The sequence below is a fragment of the Dermacentor silvarum genome, chromosome 1 (assembly GCF_013339745.2).
Source record: "Dermacentor silvarum isolate Dsil-2018 chromosome 1, BIME_Dsil_1.4, whole genome shotgun sequence".
Taxonomy (NCBI): Eukaryota; Metazoa; Arthropoda; class Arachnida; order Ixodida; family Ixodidae; genus Dermacentor; species Dermacentor silvarum.
In genome coordinates, this window is record NC_051154.1 from 319494695 (window position 1) to 319513209 (window position 18515).

The 18515-nt window shown below is 42.7% G+C and overlaps 1 protein-coding gene across 1 annotated transcript in view; it reads right to left on the reverse strand.

Annotated features, from left to right (window-relative positions):
* The window catches only part of LOC119442719 (protein regulator of cytokinesis 1-like), a 60407-nt gene extending 48757 nt beyond the window's left edge, over positions 1 to 11650 (reverse strand). Inside the window, exon 1 of the mRNA XM_037707701.2 lies at positions 11643 to 11650. Within this exon, the coding sequence (XP_037563629.2) occupies positions 11643 to 11650 (8 nt within the window). The remainder of the gene's footprint in view (positions 1 to 11642) is intronic.
* Between the last annotated feature and the right edge of the window lie 6865 nt (positions 11651 to 18515).

The window sequence follows — 18515 nt, forward strand, 5'->3', positions numbered from 1 at the left end:
GTAGGTTCGAGTGTCTTAATTAACTATATCTTGATTAAATGCGCCTTAACACCAATAGTTGAGGATTCGACTACCCCCAACGGTCGTGGGTCCGCGTGTCATGATTAACTACATCCTAATTAACTGCGTCTTAATTAATTTTGCCTTAAGTAAAACCAAAGGTCGTGGGTTCGAGTGCCTTAAAGCACTCTATGTTAATTAAGTAGAGTTAACTAAGGCACTCAAAACCACAATCTTTGTTGGTGGCTCCATGAATTTAGGTGCCGTAACACCAGACGTCGGATTTTTCGGCCCATGAGCCATCTATGATTTTCGCCTTCAAAAATTGTTTTCAATTTGACTTGTGTTGTTCTCGTCTTTCGCGTTTTATAGCCGTAAAAACAGCGAGCTTTTACTGGAGTACTTCTGTATCTTGCTTTTAAAAAACGCGTATCCTGGCATTGAGTGTTCTCGAACAAACAAGTGGTTCTAGGTTTGAATATTTTTGGCGGCATCAGATACTTATATTCCGTGACCCACCGCAAACACGTAAAATTATATAGAACTGAATTAAAAAGAACTGAACCCGATTAATCTTCACAGCTGAATGGATAAGAGTCCCACATTACAGTACGTGCGCGATTAAGTGACCGCATGAGCAGGCTGGCAGGTAAGAAAAGACGCGCGTGCGCAGTACGCGCTCTCGAACATAGGCGCCCAACCGTAAGAAGGTGCAGCGCCGCTCCCGTGGTCTGTAAAATTTTGCACTCGACTGTACGTACTATCGGCCAGAAAAGGACGGCCGGTGCGGCTGCCTGGCCATAACGGGGCGCTGCTGTTTCACTCGGCCTAAAGCCCCTATAGCTCCGCGTAGAGTTAATGTATATGGGAGCATATACAGTAACTATAAGCCTATAAGTAACCGGCGTCATACATATCCATTGTAAACATAGAGGCAGTTGAGGCAAGCAATGGACACGTCAACACGTCATCAAACTACGGGAGCATATATGTAGGGAGCATATTGACGCTTTTCGCAGCGATCCCGTGGGCGCTGCCATGTTTTATCACGTCGTGACGGGTCCATTGCTTGCCTCAACTGCCTCCGTTGCCTCCGTGTTTACAATGGATGTGTATGACGCCGGTGTGGCTTAGCAAACCTCTGTTTCTGGAGATATCGTAGACGGTGATTGGGTGGGTGCCACAAAGCTTTGGCTGCAGTTTCAGGGAACATGTGAAAGCGCTTTCGGAGCTGATTAAGCTATGTCCAAACGGCGCGAGCAGCGTATATGGTGCTTGCTCTAAAAGCGGGGCTAAATATATATCCGAAGCAATCCAAACTTTCCGCTCATCAATTGAATCAGGATTATGGTGTTTTGGCCTTCGTTGTTTATTATGCAAATATTTTGAAGCAGCGACTTGTCACGTTTCTGACACAGTAAGGTTCCTCGGTGTGGTGACTATCTGATCATTTTCTGCCTAATCGCTCATGACTGTGCTCAATTCCGTCAGATTTATGCTTGCTGTGCACAAGTCTTGAAACGTAGCTGTTCTGCACATTGTAATACCTTGTAGCAAATACGTATTATCGCTACTAACTCTTGTGGACCATCACGAAACATTCAGCTTCGACCATTCGTGCACTATCGGTGCAGTGCCGTCACTTATTGTGCATATATAGTGCCCATATTTTCAAGTGTGGGCCCATTCACTTATTCTTGACATGTTGGCGAAAGAGTGGGCGCAAGTTTTTGTGCCGGTTCGGGTAGATGTGTGTAGATACTGTCCGCGAAACCTACTACGACAGGAAGCGGCGCTACTCCCGTTATCATTGTTTATCAAGCGGTATTCACTCTTCCCGAAGTACCAGGGCTGAAGCATTTTTTGTTGGTTAGCAATACAACGCTAGCGGATCAGCAAATCTGCATATCCTCGAGGAAAGCCGTACATCTCGAAGTGCCGAAAACATGTACTGGACAGTTGCAGCAGCGTTTCGCAAACTTGGCCCCACATATTTATTATTTTCCTTAACATGCCAGTTGCTATTTTAGCAGCCAACTACTGCACATGTCTTCCATCCGCACGATTCAATCCAGCATCAAAGGAGCACAGTGTGTTCCCCCTACACTTTGAAATAACAAAGACCTGCTCTGTTTTTTCTTTTTTTGCCTATATTGACCTAACCTTCCATGCTAGTGTATGTCGCCTTGCTACTCGAGTTCACGCCACATTGTGCAAGGCCCCGCAGCGGCCGCTGACGCGCCCTCTTCCACGCCTGCGAAATAAAGGCACGGTCATGCCTTTATCCAGTTCTGGTTCGCAGGCTAAAAATTATATTTGCCTGTATTCACCTCTTGTAAGATCGGTGGCTACACAGTTTCAGGAAGCAGCTGCCGACATATTACATGACAGTAGATTGGTGTGCAGTAAATGTCTGAAGCGGCACCATTGTTACTAGTGTGTGAATGCTAGTAAATCTAACTGCCTGTAGGTTTCTAGATTGTATCAACTAAATGTGTCTAGTGAGCTTTCTAGAAAATTATTCGAGTATTTGAAAACTATTTGGAGTTTTGAGTGGTGACTATTTAATACGATTACGTAATCGAAAAGTGATATTTGACTCAAGGATCAAAACGAATAGGGAAGTACTCGAATTGTTATTCGAAAGTTTCTAATATTCACCCACCCCAATAATAAATTACATGCTTTACGCAGAACACTTAACTCTCTTTAAGTGATCACATTTTACCCTACTGACTTGGTGCTCTGGTACCTAACCATCAAAATAATTTTGGCTCCCTGTAATCTTGCAACAATGGCAGATGCAAACAAATGTGTTTGCATAAAACTGATAGTAGAAAGCAAAGGACTTATTGTTTCTTAGCATCCCTTTCATTCCACAAAACAAGTGGTAACAGCCCAGAGTACAGCACAAGCTCCTTCCTCAAAGATGCCTGCACTGTGTCTTACCTGTCTCTCTCTCTCTCTCTCTGTAGCAAAATAATACCTAAAAAATTGCATATATGAGCGAAAGTGCTGTCATGCAGTACCTCTTTGTACAAGAAATCCAAAATCAAAAAGAGATGGCTGACTAATGGAGTAGCACACGAGGAATAAGGATTATAAACAGGGATAAGGTGCCTCAGAAAGGCTGGCCAACGTTTCGATAGGAGGACCTATCTTCGTCAAAGGCGGCCTCGTCATCCTCGGCGGGTTAGTTTTAAAGGGTTAGTGGAGTGACGTCACGTCGATGTCCGCTGTGGCTGTCTGTAAAGGGAGAAACTGAAAAGAAAATGAGCGCCGGCGCTTGACTGGCTAGGCGCGGTTTCTAAGACGAGGGGACAAGAACGGGAGAGCGAGAAAGTGGCAAAAAAATTTATATATATATATATATATATATATATATATATATATATATATATATATATATATATATAAGAAACACCGTCAAAGAAACACCTTTGGGGGAGCGAGAGGCGAGTGAGCGTTCGGAGGAGTCGTGGTCGGCACTGATGAGGGTAACAAGGTGATGTGTTTGAAAGATAAGTGTACACTCTTTTGGAGAGAGAAAGAAGACTGACAATGATTGGCTGGCATGGTAACCTACCATTGCAGGCTTGATGGGAGAATGGATGTGCAGTGATGCTTGATAAGCACATGAATGGTGACTCCGTTTGATTCTATGTACTAACTCGTGTGCTTGTAACTCACACTTTAATAGAACAGTGCAAACATTAAGCAGCTTGAAGCAGTGAATGGTAGGAAGTATGTGCTTCGTTTTGTTTCGTCATCCTCCTGTTTTTGGTGTTCTGGTCAAAGTAACTAGCTCTAGCTTATTCAACACTCATCAAGCATTATCTTCACAATCATGCTACAGCTGGGTTTGAGACATGGTTGCTTCGCCTAACTGGCAAAACAGCTTTGCACACAAGGTCGTAATGCTGTAATGGGGCAACTTCGGCTAGTTGGTGAATAGCACTAAGTGAGACAAGGATTAAGTCAGGTACCAGGTTTGTTTAGCAACCTGGTAATGTCAGTAAAATTCTTAGCACCGGGAAAAATCAAGGCATTGTCGGGGAATTTTTTATTTTAACGAGTCCGGGAAAATGACTGATTCCCGTGTTGCAAATTCATGTGGGTCGGTTAACCTGCAAAGTATGATAACATGAGGTTCCTATGTGGCATAACCAGATCGGATGTGGTGAAGACAACTTTTGCTGTGCAGTTGAAAAAGGTCCATACTTTTTAAGAAACTCTCACATAAAGCATAAATTTCTACTCTAACTGCGTCAACGAGAAGACAGGGAACCAAGAGGCCCAATTTATTAATCATATAAGAAACCAACAAACAAAGACACCGTGTCATTGTTTATTGGTTTCTTATGATATGAATAATAAATCAGGCCTCTCAGTTCCCTTTCTTCTCGTTCATTACATAACGGGGGCTCGAATCCGGCAACATTGATGCCTTCAGGTAGCATATGTGGGTTTATTGACCAGTTGCCTTCACCCAAAAAGATCACGTACTCGTGACGTCTGCGGAAGAAAGGATGTTCCACATCTGCCGTTAGGTTTGTGAGTGGTGGCGCTATCTAACATTCCCAGAGTCGATTTCTAGTTGTGAAATCATAAATACCCCAGAAAGTGGATGGAAATACGGCGCCGCGGTAGCTCAATGGTAAGAGCATCGCACACGTGTTGCGAAGACGTGGGATCATTCCCCACCTGCGGCCAGTTGTTTTTTCATCCATTTTCAATTCGATGAATTTATCATTTCTTTAATTCAGTTAGTAAGTACAAGTAATTTCTCCTATGTTGTCCATGGTGTCATAGTTTGTTAGTTTGTTATGATAGTCTAAGTGCATGGCACTTAATGACACATTCAACTGGTTGACTTGGAGCACTTTAAAGAACTCTTGCGGTGTGTTTTACATTTGGCTGGTTGAAATCGAGCGCTCCGAACACATTCTCCTGCTTCATTCAGAGCCTTCGGAGGCACTCTTCACTTTCAGACTCAATGCGCGACCGAGATCTGATTGCTATGGGAGCACTTAGCACATTCGGCTCGGGCAGGCTTTATTTGCTTCCAGTGTTGAGTGGGCTCCGCATCGCTTCAAATCGAGTTGGAGCACAGTAGGAACCAGTCGAATGTACCATAAGTTGGATAATGCAATATAGAAACTATGTGGCATAGCAATGAAAGCTACTCTGTAGGCGTGCTTTGCTGTGAAGTTGTGGATGGAGCAGAGATCAAACTTTACCTTTTTCTTGGGTAAAAAATACTTTCATTAAACTCCCATAATCAAGTTATTACTGTCCCACTGTCCAATCAACTATCATTGGAATTTTTAGATGGAGCTCAACAATATGCCTTTTACAGTGGAATACACAGCAGAAGTGCCATGTTTTTTTAAATTCAGGACCATTTTATTCCCTCCTACTATTTGTTGCATAAGAAAGCACTTTTATCCAACTATTTATATATGACTTCCAATATCAGATAGTGAAATGACACTGACCAAAGCAATAAGTTCTATGAACTCCAGACCTGACCCAAGTTGTGCTCCTTGATTCAACAATGCAATAAAACAGCTTTCTAATGAAGTGCTTGGGTCCTTCAAAATCCTTCGTCATACAGGTCACTTTGCTGTAAAAGTCATGCACCATGCTGCTTGCATTAGAGCAGGCAAAACAGTGCACATTCGGCAAATAAAAACCTTTATTTACTCAATAGTTACTCTGTGAATAAAGTCGCTCATTTTCTTCTGCACACTTCATCCAGCAGAATGTGTGACTGCAGCCAGAAGTAAAGCAAGGTATAGCTGCAGAGCATTGAATGCCACTATTGCCTGCCTTGTGAAAATTCTTGATTAGTCAGCGGGCTCTTTCTTCGTCAGTACTACCTTCGCTTTCCCCATTCTTGATGGCCTAGACGATGGCAGTTCTGGGCAGATCATCACGTCGGTTTAAAGTAGGAGAGTTGGGGTATACATAACTGCTACAATGTCGAGGCCCTCTTGCACAGTCTTTGTTGCAGGGTCGACCAGCACTTCCAATGCACACCGCTGCTCTGTGCTGGCTACAGAGGGCAATGGTGATGCCGCTACGTGTGTTCATCGTAATCAAACAAATCAGCCCTGGGATGCCTATATTTGTTCGTTGTACAGGCAAATTTGTTGTAGTAGTCTTCACTGTAGAGGTGTCCACAGTACAAATGAGAGATGGGAATTCGACAGGGACATATGAATTCCTGTGTTATAGAGGTAATTGCAGTGCAGAGGTGTTCAAATCTAAATACATCTAAAATAAAATGAAGGCCTATAATAGGGGGCACACATGAAATTAAGCATTTTATATATATGTCCATATATGTATAAATAGTACACTATGCTTAGCTTCTTCTTGTGATTGAATGATGCTCGGAAAGAAATATTTTGGAATGCCATTCATTAACCCCTTCCGTGCCTTGGATGAGCTGGGTTCGTCCTCATTGGTGTGACACAGACACAAGGAGAATTCTCGCACAAGCTTTCGTATCCTCCTCCTCCCCGCATTTCTGGTATAAACTACCTAGGACAAGCTGAGCTCGTCTTCGGTGCTTTCTCATTTCTAGCAATGCTATAGACGAGCATTGTTTTGTGTCAGTGCTTAGTCATTGTTTTGGTAGATGACAGCTCAAAATATAGGGGACTGCGCAAGCAGAAGTGAATTTATTCTTTCTAAGAAAATAAAATGTCGGCAACAAAGTTTGTTGAAACTGATTTGGTCATTCTTGGTCAGAATCCAGGGTAGTAGCGTGGTATGGAGGGGATAAGTCTAGCACTAAGCCACAACCTTTAAAATATACATTAAAGAGGGTCAACTTAACGGCTTGCGTGTTTGGCACGAAATAACCATTTTGCATAATTTAAAATAATTGTATTACTTTGCGAGTAATCTTTGTACACAACTGCTGTACTATTCATAATTTATCACGGCATCATCACATGCATCACAGAGTCGACCACAATGATGGTTGACATGTGGAACTCCCTTGAAGGTTTCACTTGATCTGGTTGGACACTATCTGCTCGTACAGCACTGTAGTGGTAATCGTACTACATACGGGCAATTGTCCAAAGAAGGTCTTATTATTCAGGAACAGAAAGCTTGTCTTTTGCGACCTCAGTACTCGGCCTAGGTACACTGAAGAGGCCCTAGACTTAAAGGCTCACTGGAACGAAAGATTGACCAGCATAAAAAGCCTAGCCTCAGATATAGTGTGTGTATAGCAGCCAATGTGCAAAATTTTATGTTTGAAACGCAAGTGGTTGAGTCGCACGAAACTTGCAAAATACATTTTTGATACCAAAAACTAAAACACTGCCTGACCACTAGCCAGAAGCAGCAGTGCATGATGCAGAAAGTGCGGCTCCATGACATGACCTCCGAGATTAAGCACCAACCATGGTGCACCGCAATATCTCGGAGGAGATGTGCTGGTATTTACATGTCCGCTAATCACCAGCTGCTAATGAGGCTGCTGATAAGCATATTCTTAATATAAGCGCGAAGAAGACACGGACTGATAAGCAGTTTTGAAAATTACCAGCCCTGCAGCTTTGCCAAGGTACATTAATAGCATATGCCACTTATTTATAGTCAATGTAGCCAAAGTGAAATTTCGTTGCATGTGGCTTGTAAGTGCAAAGTGGACTCTTAAATTGTTGGCTGAATGCTTATAAGAAACCAACAAACAAAGACGCCAAGGACAGCATGGGGGAAATTACTTGTACTCGTACTTATTAATTGAATAAATGATAAATAAATGGAAATTAAAGTGGATGAAAAAACAACTGGCCGCAGGTGGGGCACGAACCCATGTCTTTGCATTACATGTGCGGTGCTTTCCAAGTTGAGCTGCCGTGGTGCCGTTTTCCCATCCACTTCCTGGGGTATTTATGTTTATCTACTAGAATTAAACCTGGGTGTGTTAGCCAATGCCACAACTCACGGCCTTGACGGCGGATGTGGAACATATTTTCTGCCGCAGGAGTCACTTGTACGTGATATTTTTGGGTGAAGGCAGTTGGTTAATAAACCCACACATGCTACCTGAAGGCATCAATGCTGCCGGATTCGAGACCTCGTAATGAAATGAACAATTTTTATTAGTCATATCATAAGAAGCCACCAAAAAAAGACGCCAAGGACAGCATATTGTAAATGCTGAGAACTGGATGCTTGAAGCACAAAATAAGTTTTTTGAAAAGTTTTCAATTTATTTTGGTGTACTTTAGTGGACAGGTATGCATAGCAGCTGTAGGTTTTTGCCAGGCAGCAATATAATATGGCCAATCTTTTTCACTTCCTTACACTTGTTTATCTCGCTTGACAAAGCAATTTCAATTGTTTACTTGATTATCTTTGTGCTAGCAAATACGTCCAAAAGTTCAGATGTTGTATAACTTTGTGAACCCAACTCTTACTTATCTGCAAGTAAAGTATAAAGATTACGCTCACATGCTTTACTGGCAACAGCATATATAAAGGGAGTACATACTACTGCACTTTGTATGAGCTACAACACATGACCACTTTGCCAAGTGCTTTTGCATTATAGCTCTTACTGAGCGCGACTGTACACTAAGCATCTGGCTGGCTAGATGGCGCTGCCTTGCCACTCTTAACAAGTTCCCCTGTGGGATTGCGGAGGGCACATGGAAAGAAAAGCTCACGCACTGCCAAAAATCTTCCGATTGAATTTGCACAGCACGGCCATGTGCCATATTTGGCAGCTATTCTTCCTCTCCTATGGTGTCTTTTGTGATCACATTGTATACCACTGCACTATAGAGTGCACCGAATGGTAAGACCTTAGTTGAAGGGAAAGGATTCTTGCTGAATGCAGCTAGTACTTGCTAGCGTTTAAATTTATGCACGTTGAATTCAACTATGCAACTTTTTTTTCCTTGCCATGGAAATTCACATTAGACGTGCCATGAGAACGCATAAAGAATGGCCATCACAAAGTTTACTGCACCAAGTACCAGTTTCGATATATTAGTAAGAGTTCGTTACTCATGTGTTAGCATGCAGCATGCCATGTTGCTGTGAGGAAACACTGTGAGTGTATTTAAACTGTCATGCAAAACACCTAATGCTTTGTTGATGCTTGCCTAAGGTGTGTGTTAGGTTCGATGAAGTGTGAAGATGTGCATGAAGAGGCTGGTCAAGGTGATTGTACTGCTAAGTGCATGGGGTAAAAGGAGGGGGTAATGCTACTATTGTTTATTTTGAGTGAACTAAACGAGAAGTATATGTGTCTCTGGCTAACTTTTTTTTCTTTGCACAACCATTGCGCACGTGACATTTGCTCGTGGATTCATATGCTCAGTGTGGCCTGCAAGATAGAAGCAGCTCCTGCGTACCAAATCTACTTCAGCTACCACCGGTTGCTGTGACAAGCCCTCTGACTGCCACTTGGGCACAGGACGGTGGGTGCGATTGCGACATACTCTATTTCCCATGACAGTGGCCCCGAATTATGCAACGAATTACGTAACGTTTGTAAGCAATCTGTTGGGACTACTGAATTATATGTACGGGCATACTTTATCTTCCCATTAAAAAAAAGGGTAAAGATCGGCGAAAAGACAGCTCAGTAACCAGAACGTCTAAGGTGCATTTTTTACCCGCAATTAGGACAGGGCTCGCGTCTCGCACCGTCACTGTTATATATGTAACACATAGCTGAATGTGCAGCTTTCACATCAGTCTTTGACTATACAATTAAAATGGACGTTAATTTTTTCTTTTTTTTACCTACTGACGGGTACTATATAAACGTGTCTGCACACGGTGAAAGTGGTTTTGTTTATGCATTTTGATCAGCTAAATTGATATCTAATATATCGGTAGGACGAATGCTTAGGCAATAAAGTAGTCCAAGTCAGACAGACTCATCCCCTTGCGACTATCATGTTTTGATATGCTACAATTGTGAAAAATGCAAACGCTCGCCTTGCATGTGACTGTTTACGCACTTCCAAGTTCCGAGCCAGCTCAGACCCAACTAGGGACACACAGAACAAACATGCTCTCCCCCCAAGCACCTATGCACAGGCGAACAACAATCCCTAGATGCAGCAAGGTGCATTTTGTTTATTTTTTTTGCGCATGCAGGGTGTATGTGAAGTTCAGAGCTCTCACTTGGCTCACAGAGACAGCGAAGGCATCGAGGCATCCTGTTGGTGCAAATATCAAAGGCCTGATTGGTTCCCAGGTGTCGCCGCTCTGGCCACCCGTTCATTCATAAACAGGGTGCAACCTTCCATCCTTTCAAATCGACGTGAATAATCATGGCAGTACCGGAGGATCACACAATTGAAGAAATGTAAGTACGGCGTTTTGGTGGGGGGGTGGGGGGGGGGGGGTTGGTACCAACCTGATAGCCTTGTTCTTTACTTACAAACAATACAAAGGGGAAATTTTGATACAATGTCACTGAAGTGTCTGCAGAAGTCATGCCGAACTTTCGTGTTTCTTAACAGCGGGATTTCACGGTTTGAATGCATGCTGTTTGACTGTTAGCTTTCGCGTTCAATTACAGGAGAGGGCCGCATATGGGTGCCGACTGCGGGGGGGGGGGGGGCTCCGGGTCGGAGCCCCCTCTGAAATATTCCGTGGGACGCCCCTCCCCCCCCCCCCAAAAGTGTCATTACCATAGTTCTGTTGCCCACATCTTTTGAGTTTCTTGCGTTGTGTCTACCTCGTCACTTAGAATTCTATTGTGGCTAAAAGCTTGCTGCATCATTGTTGGCGTGGACGTGCATGGCTTTTAATTCCATAGTTTTGCTTTATTTGTGCAAATCCTAACAAGAGGACAAGCGTATTAGAAGCAGCAGCGGCTAGCTCATCGGTATTTTTTCACTGCAGGATATATTTTTTAAGTTTCCAACACCTCGCAGACACAATATATTTAGATATATACACAGGAGAAAATGTGTGTGTGTGTGTGTGTGTGTGTGTGTGTATAAAAGCTGCGGGGCCTGAGCCCCCTCCAAAGTCTTCCGTGCATTTTAATAATGCAAGCAGTTTCATACTGGTGTTGTTCTGACAGGAATACTAAAGAATACTAAGTTGTTTAAGCTTATACTTCTGCAATATCAAAGGTGTCGGTAAAGATCTCACCAATCTTCCAAAGAAAGCTTTTCTGGCATGCCAGGCCTCCACAGCCACTGTGAGACTGACTGATCTAAAATTCCAAAAGTGTCATCACTTGTGACATATAGATTATTCTTTCCAAACTCTTTCAATAATCTCGCAATAATAGAGTGATCATTTGAACAGAAATAATGGTGGGAAAATGGGTAGGGACATAGATAGGCAGTAAGCCACCAGAAAGTATGCGAATTACTCTAAGGATTTAGTACAACCCATGTGTGTCGCTGCACATTTCTTGCACAACATTGGTTTAATGCTCCGGTTATGTTATCTGCCCATTTTTGCACTAGTAGGTTCAGGGCTTCCGAAAAACTGATGCAACATAAGAGGGGGAGCTCCATTGTCAAGCTTATGGCGATTTCGGAGATCCTGCATTGTGTTTTATACCTACATGCTCAGTTTTGCAATCGTCATAGTGCAGTCAATCTGCTCGTGACATTAAATTACTTTGAACTCACTTGGCCATAGTGTCTTTCATGCAGTAATGAGCTTTGTATTTTGCTTTTGAAGTGTGGGGAAGCATGGAAAGCAAAGCATGCTGAGACCTCTGCTGTTGGTTTCCAAACGCAGCAAAGCCACAACGAGCGAGATCTGCGATGTCGTTGGGGAGCAAGTACGTGCGCTGGTGGAACTGTGGCATGACGTTGGAATTGACGGGGAGGCGATGCGAAGTAATGTTGGAAGAACTAAGAGGCACGTTGTCAACCTGTTCACGGCCATGCGAGACGATCTCGAGGAGATGAAGGGGAGAATACTGAGGCATATCAGCTCTTACACGAGTGAAGTAGAGCATCTGGCCTCTGAGCTCGCCATACCTGTCACCTTGGTGAGTCTCAAATCGGTTCTACATTGTGAAACATCGACTTTAAAGCATCGCCCCCCTCAACCTCTCCTCCTGAATCTTGTATTTTTTCTGTACATAATGGGATCATGGTAAATTGACTGAAGCGAATTGACCGTTTTTACGGGTTTCACCATGTCAATTGTTACTATGGCTATTGAATGGAAGGTCTGCGGTGTCAAAAATACAGATGTTTTGTTTGCTTTTTTTTCTTGTTTCTGTATTCAGTCTCAAAGGCCAACTGCAACCAAACCTCACTTTGCTTCAATAGTGTATGCTACTCATTTGTTACCAATTTAGCTAATCTAGTCCAAACTACAGTACTTTTAAATACTGCTTCTGTTAGAAACAGCCTTTACGTAGCACCGAAGTAGGCAACATGCACACCTGGTGGTAAGATGCGACAGAAATCCCAGTCTGACCTTAAAAACGTTGTAAACTTTGTAAACCCTGCCTGATCTCTGGGGTCATGGTGTGGCTCTGCACTGCTTCATTACATTCCAGTTTGCATGTGACTTCCGGTGAACAGCAGTGGTGGCATTTTTCTATTTCTTGCTCGATATTTGTGATGAGTCGTCCACTACTCTTTCTAAAGCAATATTTTGCACAAAGGCTGCTTTGTATTCGCACTAATCAGGAGTTGGGCTTTTTACTCGCCCTAAAATTTTGTAGTTGGCCTTTTAAAAATTAGGGAAGAACCTGTCTCATGGCTGTCGATGGTAATGCATTAAAAGTCTATTGAAATTTGTCGCTTATTTTGTACACTGGCTGTACCAGGAAGACACAGGCTTCTTTGTATGTTCCAAAGACAGAAAAAAGTATGCAACCCCTTCATGGGAGCACAAAAAGAAAGGCTGCATCTTACTGCCACAGTCTCAATTAGTCTCTTTGAAGGTGCTTGCCTTTTCACACAAGGTACCATTTGATGCGGTACCCTGCTGAAGTGATGAAGGTCCTGTCATTATATAAAAGACACAGGTGAATGCCACTACTTGTCTGGCATCCTATTATCTAATCGGTGCACTTTGAAAGTGAAAGGCCTGCAAAATAAATCTATTTGTAGTACAGCCCCTTTATTTGTATACTGGAGACTGATAGGATGCTACCGGATTAACAGGCTGCTGCTGATGCTTGGTCATTTTAGTATGACAAGGACAGCAGCTGCTGTGTGTGATAGGGAAAGGAAGTGACAGTGCACATTTTTTGTTTTGATTGCGGGGAATGCATAGATTCCTCTTCTGTAACATATAGTGCAGTTTTTCATGCTGTGAAGTTTGTGCAAGCAGTGTGTGCCAAAACTAGCAGCCGCTGGTTGCTAATTGTGCACACTGTTTTGTGCTAGCAGCTTATCGTAGACCTTGCGCTGTAGGTCATTGTTTGTCAAACTGCAGTCTGTGGCCCCAAAAGGCCTATGTCTAGCAATGTGCACTGATGAGCATTGGTCTTTAGAGGAGAATAAGCAATACACCTATTCTTGAATTTTCAGACGCATCGTAATAAAGCTCCCTCTCTCTCTCTCTATGTATGTATATATATATATATATAACATAAGTACCCCAGAAAGCGGATGGGAAGACGGCTCCGCGGTAGCTCAATGGTGAGAGCATTGCACGCGTAATGTGAAGACGTGGGTTCGATCCCCACCTGCTGACAGTTTTTTCATCCGTTTTCATTTCCATTAATTTCTAATTTCTTTAATTCAATTAGTAAGTACAAGTATTTTCCCTTATGTTGTTCTTGGTTTCATTGTGTGTTGGCTTCTAATAATATGAATAATAAAAATAGGGCCCCTTGATTCCCTGTCTTCTCGTCCATTACATAACGAGGGCTCGAATCTGGTATCATTGATGCTTCAGATAGCATATATATATATATATATATATATATATATAAGAACGACGTGGTAGCACAGTGCTTTCTGTATGTTCTGATGATTCATGAAAATGAGAAAGTAGTAAATATGTGTTTCTTGTGCAGTCAGTACTGCTTTGTTTTCCATACAAAAAATTCAATCAGAGGCTTGAAGCCCACGCACAACTTCATTATTGACTGCGTGCATTACGAAGAAGGAGAATTCCTGAATAGAGCTTGATGGCAACAATTCTGTATAGAACTGGCCGCGTTGAACTTAAATATTTTCGGAAAGATGACTCAAGCTGTTATTGACTGGCATCAAACATTTAAAACCTCCACGTCAGACAAGTGTGCTCTGAAGTAGAAGTTGGCTAAACTTTCTTGCAAGTTGTGCCCCGAGAGCATGTCTGCAGCTGGACCTCTATCGTTTTGCCGCGAGCCTGCTGGTCATGATGTCGTCTTTGGTCCTCTTCCCAACACAGCCCGAAGGCCGTACTGTGGCGCAGCAAGAAGACGAGATGCGAGGGCTGGTGGAGAGGCGGCGGGAAATGAGATCTTCCCGCAAGCGAGAGCTTCGCAGGTTGAGAAGCGAGGAGGCAGACCTGTGCTGCAAATTGGAAGATCCTGAATACGCTTTTGGTAACGAGGGCTCTTTACCATCACAAGAGGAGCTGAATGAGCTGCGGGAACGTCTACACGCTCTCAAACATGAAAAGGTCTGCATCCAGTACTAGTTCTTGTTTCTCCTTGGTGTTCACGCATTTCAGTTCATTTAATTTATTGTTCCCTTCAGTAGCGAATTATGGTCCTGGTAAATGAATGAAAGGTGACCTAATTTTATCTTAAAGTGCTGGAGATTCCACTGAAAGAAAGTTAAGGTGCCAGGGGAATGCTTTATTTGCTAGTGGGTCTCCATAATAGTGTCGTAATTCACTATCGAGATTCTGTGCCAACTTTTATGTCATGTCTTTTCCTAAAGAAGAATTTGGCTCAAAGCACGTGCACGAGTTAGTTATCGGCTGCAAGATATGAGAAAGGAAAAACAATTCTACCATTGCCAACAGAATGCGGCACGTCGAACATTGTGTCATACAGGGCAGTGCTTTTTGCCAGGTTGTGTCTATCAATAGTTGGAACACTGGACCGAGTTGGGGCCACATAGGGTCAGCAGAGGGTTCATGTCACCTGCATCTTCAACCAGAGGCTAGGTCCAAGTCCTAGGTGTCTGAATAAATTAAATAAATGTTAGAGCTTTAAATTGCACAATTAAAAAAGATTAAGAAAATGTAGATATTATATCAGGCTACAATTCTTTTTATTAGCTACAAAGCGAGTTTATGTTCCTAATTATAGTTGGAAAATATTTATTATATTCTTGAGATGAAGTTTTGTGCACATTTCAGTTCAGCCTGCAGAATATCTACCAAATTTTAGCACTAACTAATATTCTGTAGTCTGGTAGGTTGCCCGAGCACAGGTTTCATCATCTTATGTGAATAAGCACATATTGAAAGGTTGATTAGGCTCAAGTTTATTTATTTGTGCATACATGAAAATATATTTGATGTTACAGAAGGATGTCCCAGAGCGCAGGGCTCTATAGAGAGCTCCTGACATATAGTTATATAAAAAGATAAGTGAAATAAGAGGATTTCAACAGGAAACAATACAATACATTTGTAATAATTATCAGAGCAATGAACAGAAGAAACATAATAGAAAATAAAATATAAAGCAGATCATCAAATGCATGGTGCAGTGCAGAGTACTGTATGTTCATAAGAAAAGATTGTTCTTTTTTCAACTGCAGTAGTAAATACATGTTTTTTATGTGATTGTAGGTTATTCAAAATTAACAGCATTAAAGGCAGCTGTCTGCCTTCCATAATTAGTGTGTATTTCTGGCCACAAGAAATTGTTATTACAAGAGAATCTAGTTGGAATTTTCTTTACGTGAGGAGCTTTCCCTAAGATGTTAGATGGAATAAGATCATTTTTCAGTTATAAAGAAATAAACCACTAGATTTACCAGTTTTTGCATTGATAGTAAGTTGGTGAGTGAGAAGGTGTGACGCATTGCCTCCGTAACGACTGAAGGTAAGTATTCAAATAGCTCGGATTCGAGTGCATCGTAGTGGCTTTAGACGGGTTGGATAAGTGTTTCCCCATGTCGAGATGCAATTATTAAAATGACTGTGAATTAAAGCAAGGTATAATTTCGTCAAAGAAATAATGCCGATATTTGTGAAATATTCTTATCCAACAGACGGACTTCTGTCTTAGAAAAGCAGTGTGGCCCTCGTACTTCAAATTGGAACGCAATGCTACTCCGAGAAATGAAAATTGGGTTACTGCAGGAATGGAAGGATTGCTAAAGTTGGGCCCTTCATCAGGCCCTGTCGGAAATTTTGCTTCTACACTGCAAGTTAAGCTCATGAGGGATCTGCAAGAAGGTTTCGAATTGGTTCATTATTGTGGGAGAAATGGGAATTTTGAATTGCATTGGTCATGAGAGATCTGCAAGAAGGTTTCAAATTGGTTCATTATTGTGGGAGAAATTGGAATTTTAAATTGCATTGCTACCAGGAGGGTGAACTTCACTACCAAAGATCTCTTCCTTTGCCCTGAATAGCATCCCTACATTCCTTTTCTGCCTTCTTCCACACAAAGGCCAATAAAACAAAGCAGTATGTCACTTAAATTAAGGTTGAGAATTCGCAGGCAGCCTTAGAAGAAAGCATCCTTAATACTCCAGGATATTCTGCAATAATTCTTCCTGAAGCATAGCTTCTTGGGTTTCATGGCTGTCGAGTGGCTGAGCACATTGAACGCATACGCTTGGTAGCCTTATGAAGTTCTCTGTACTGCTCTGATAAATACTCCAAATGATGCTATCAAATGATTGAATTGTATAGGCATTTAATAAGCTTTTCTGTTCACATTCAAATCCTAGGTACTCACGCACACTTAATTATCTGTTGCTATGGCAGCATTCTGCCTCACATGAGCATGCTCCAGTGCATTCAGCAAATTTCTCTAAACGTGTGCACTTTTTAAAAACTTTTACTAGAAGATTGGCTAAATTGCACAAACGCTGCAGCGAACATGCTGCAGCTTTTTGCTGCCAGTCTGCTCTGGCATACACCCATCTCTTCCATGCTGACCTGTGGCCCTGTTTGTTCCAGGCCCTGCGAACATACAAATTTTGGGCCCTTCAAAGGGAGGTAGTTGCTCAGCTACACTTGGTTGGAGCCATGCCGGACACACAGTTCGAGCGAGAAATTGTTGACAGCCCAGAGACTTTCATCATGTCCTTGGAGAAACTAGAAAAAGCTGCCGCCTATCTTCAGAAGGTGAGTTACATTTACCGGTTTAGATGCACAGCTTCTATAGGGGCTCTCTCCCTTCGCTGTCCTTACTTTCTTAGTGAAATGAAGGTGGCACTTCCATTTCATTTTTAAATATTCATGTGCCATAGCAAATCACGCCAGTAACAATGGTGGCATGGCAGCATCTACATCAATGACAAAAAGGTGGAAAAAATAGAAAATGAAATGCATCATTCGATTTCGTGGCCTGTGGTGCTCGTATTTTTGTGAAGCAGCGGATATGTAACAATGTTGATTGCATATGCTAACTGTGCACATGAAGCTGGTGACAAGCAGTAAAAGCTGTTGGAAATGGCTGCTTTACAAAGCCACAATCCTCCATACGCTGAATCGAATGCAACAGCAACATAACTGTGCGTAACTTCTACTCTTCTAACTGCGTACTTAGCGCCGAAGCGGGTTCTCTCGCCACCGTATCTTGAAAGCAATCTCCAGAAGGCCCTGACCTTTGTATGCACTGTGCTTTTGCCGCTCAGTTACCGTTAAAGCTATAGACCGCACGAACCTTCGCTCGCTGCGGCAGCCGCGCTCATGCGCGCTGACTCCACGCTTGTTAATTCAGCGAGTTTTTTTTTATCTCTAAAGGTTCGGTTACTATTTTGAACGCGGCGTGTACATTGAGCAGGTGTCTCGGAGACCCATGTCTCAGTGATCGGCGCTACCTCCTGTGCCTTGGTGAGAGCTAAGCGGTGCGAAGCTCGTTTCTTAGATCTCCATGGCGAACTCCATTGGCGGAGATCGCCAACGCGGTGACGTTTGTGTCGACTGTACATGGAGACGACGTCACTGCTGCACAAATCCAAGCAAGTCGATCCCCTCCAAGCATAGTATGAGGCAGGGCATTATTAGGTTTTTTTAAGCCGCACTAATAGTTTTCTTTTTTTCGGCCTAACGAGTTTTCAGACTATTTTTCAGTCCCCACAAGCTCGGAAAATCGGTTGGCAACTGTGCGGAACGTCCTAACCTAACCGCCGCACATTGCTACCAGCCGGAAACTTCGAATTATCCGAATACAGCCACGCGGGCCATTCAAGTTATCCGGTTGAATTTGCATTGAGAATGACGGGACCGCTCAAATTCTTCGAATTAACCGCAATTTCAAATTAACCGAGTTCGAATTATCGAGGTTTTACTGTATTTTCACCTTTGACTTGGTCAGTGACCGCAATTTCCTCATCATCATGTTACCTGACCAGACGAACTTTCTTCGAACTCTTGACTATAATCCTCCATACGCTGAATGGCAT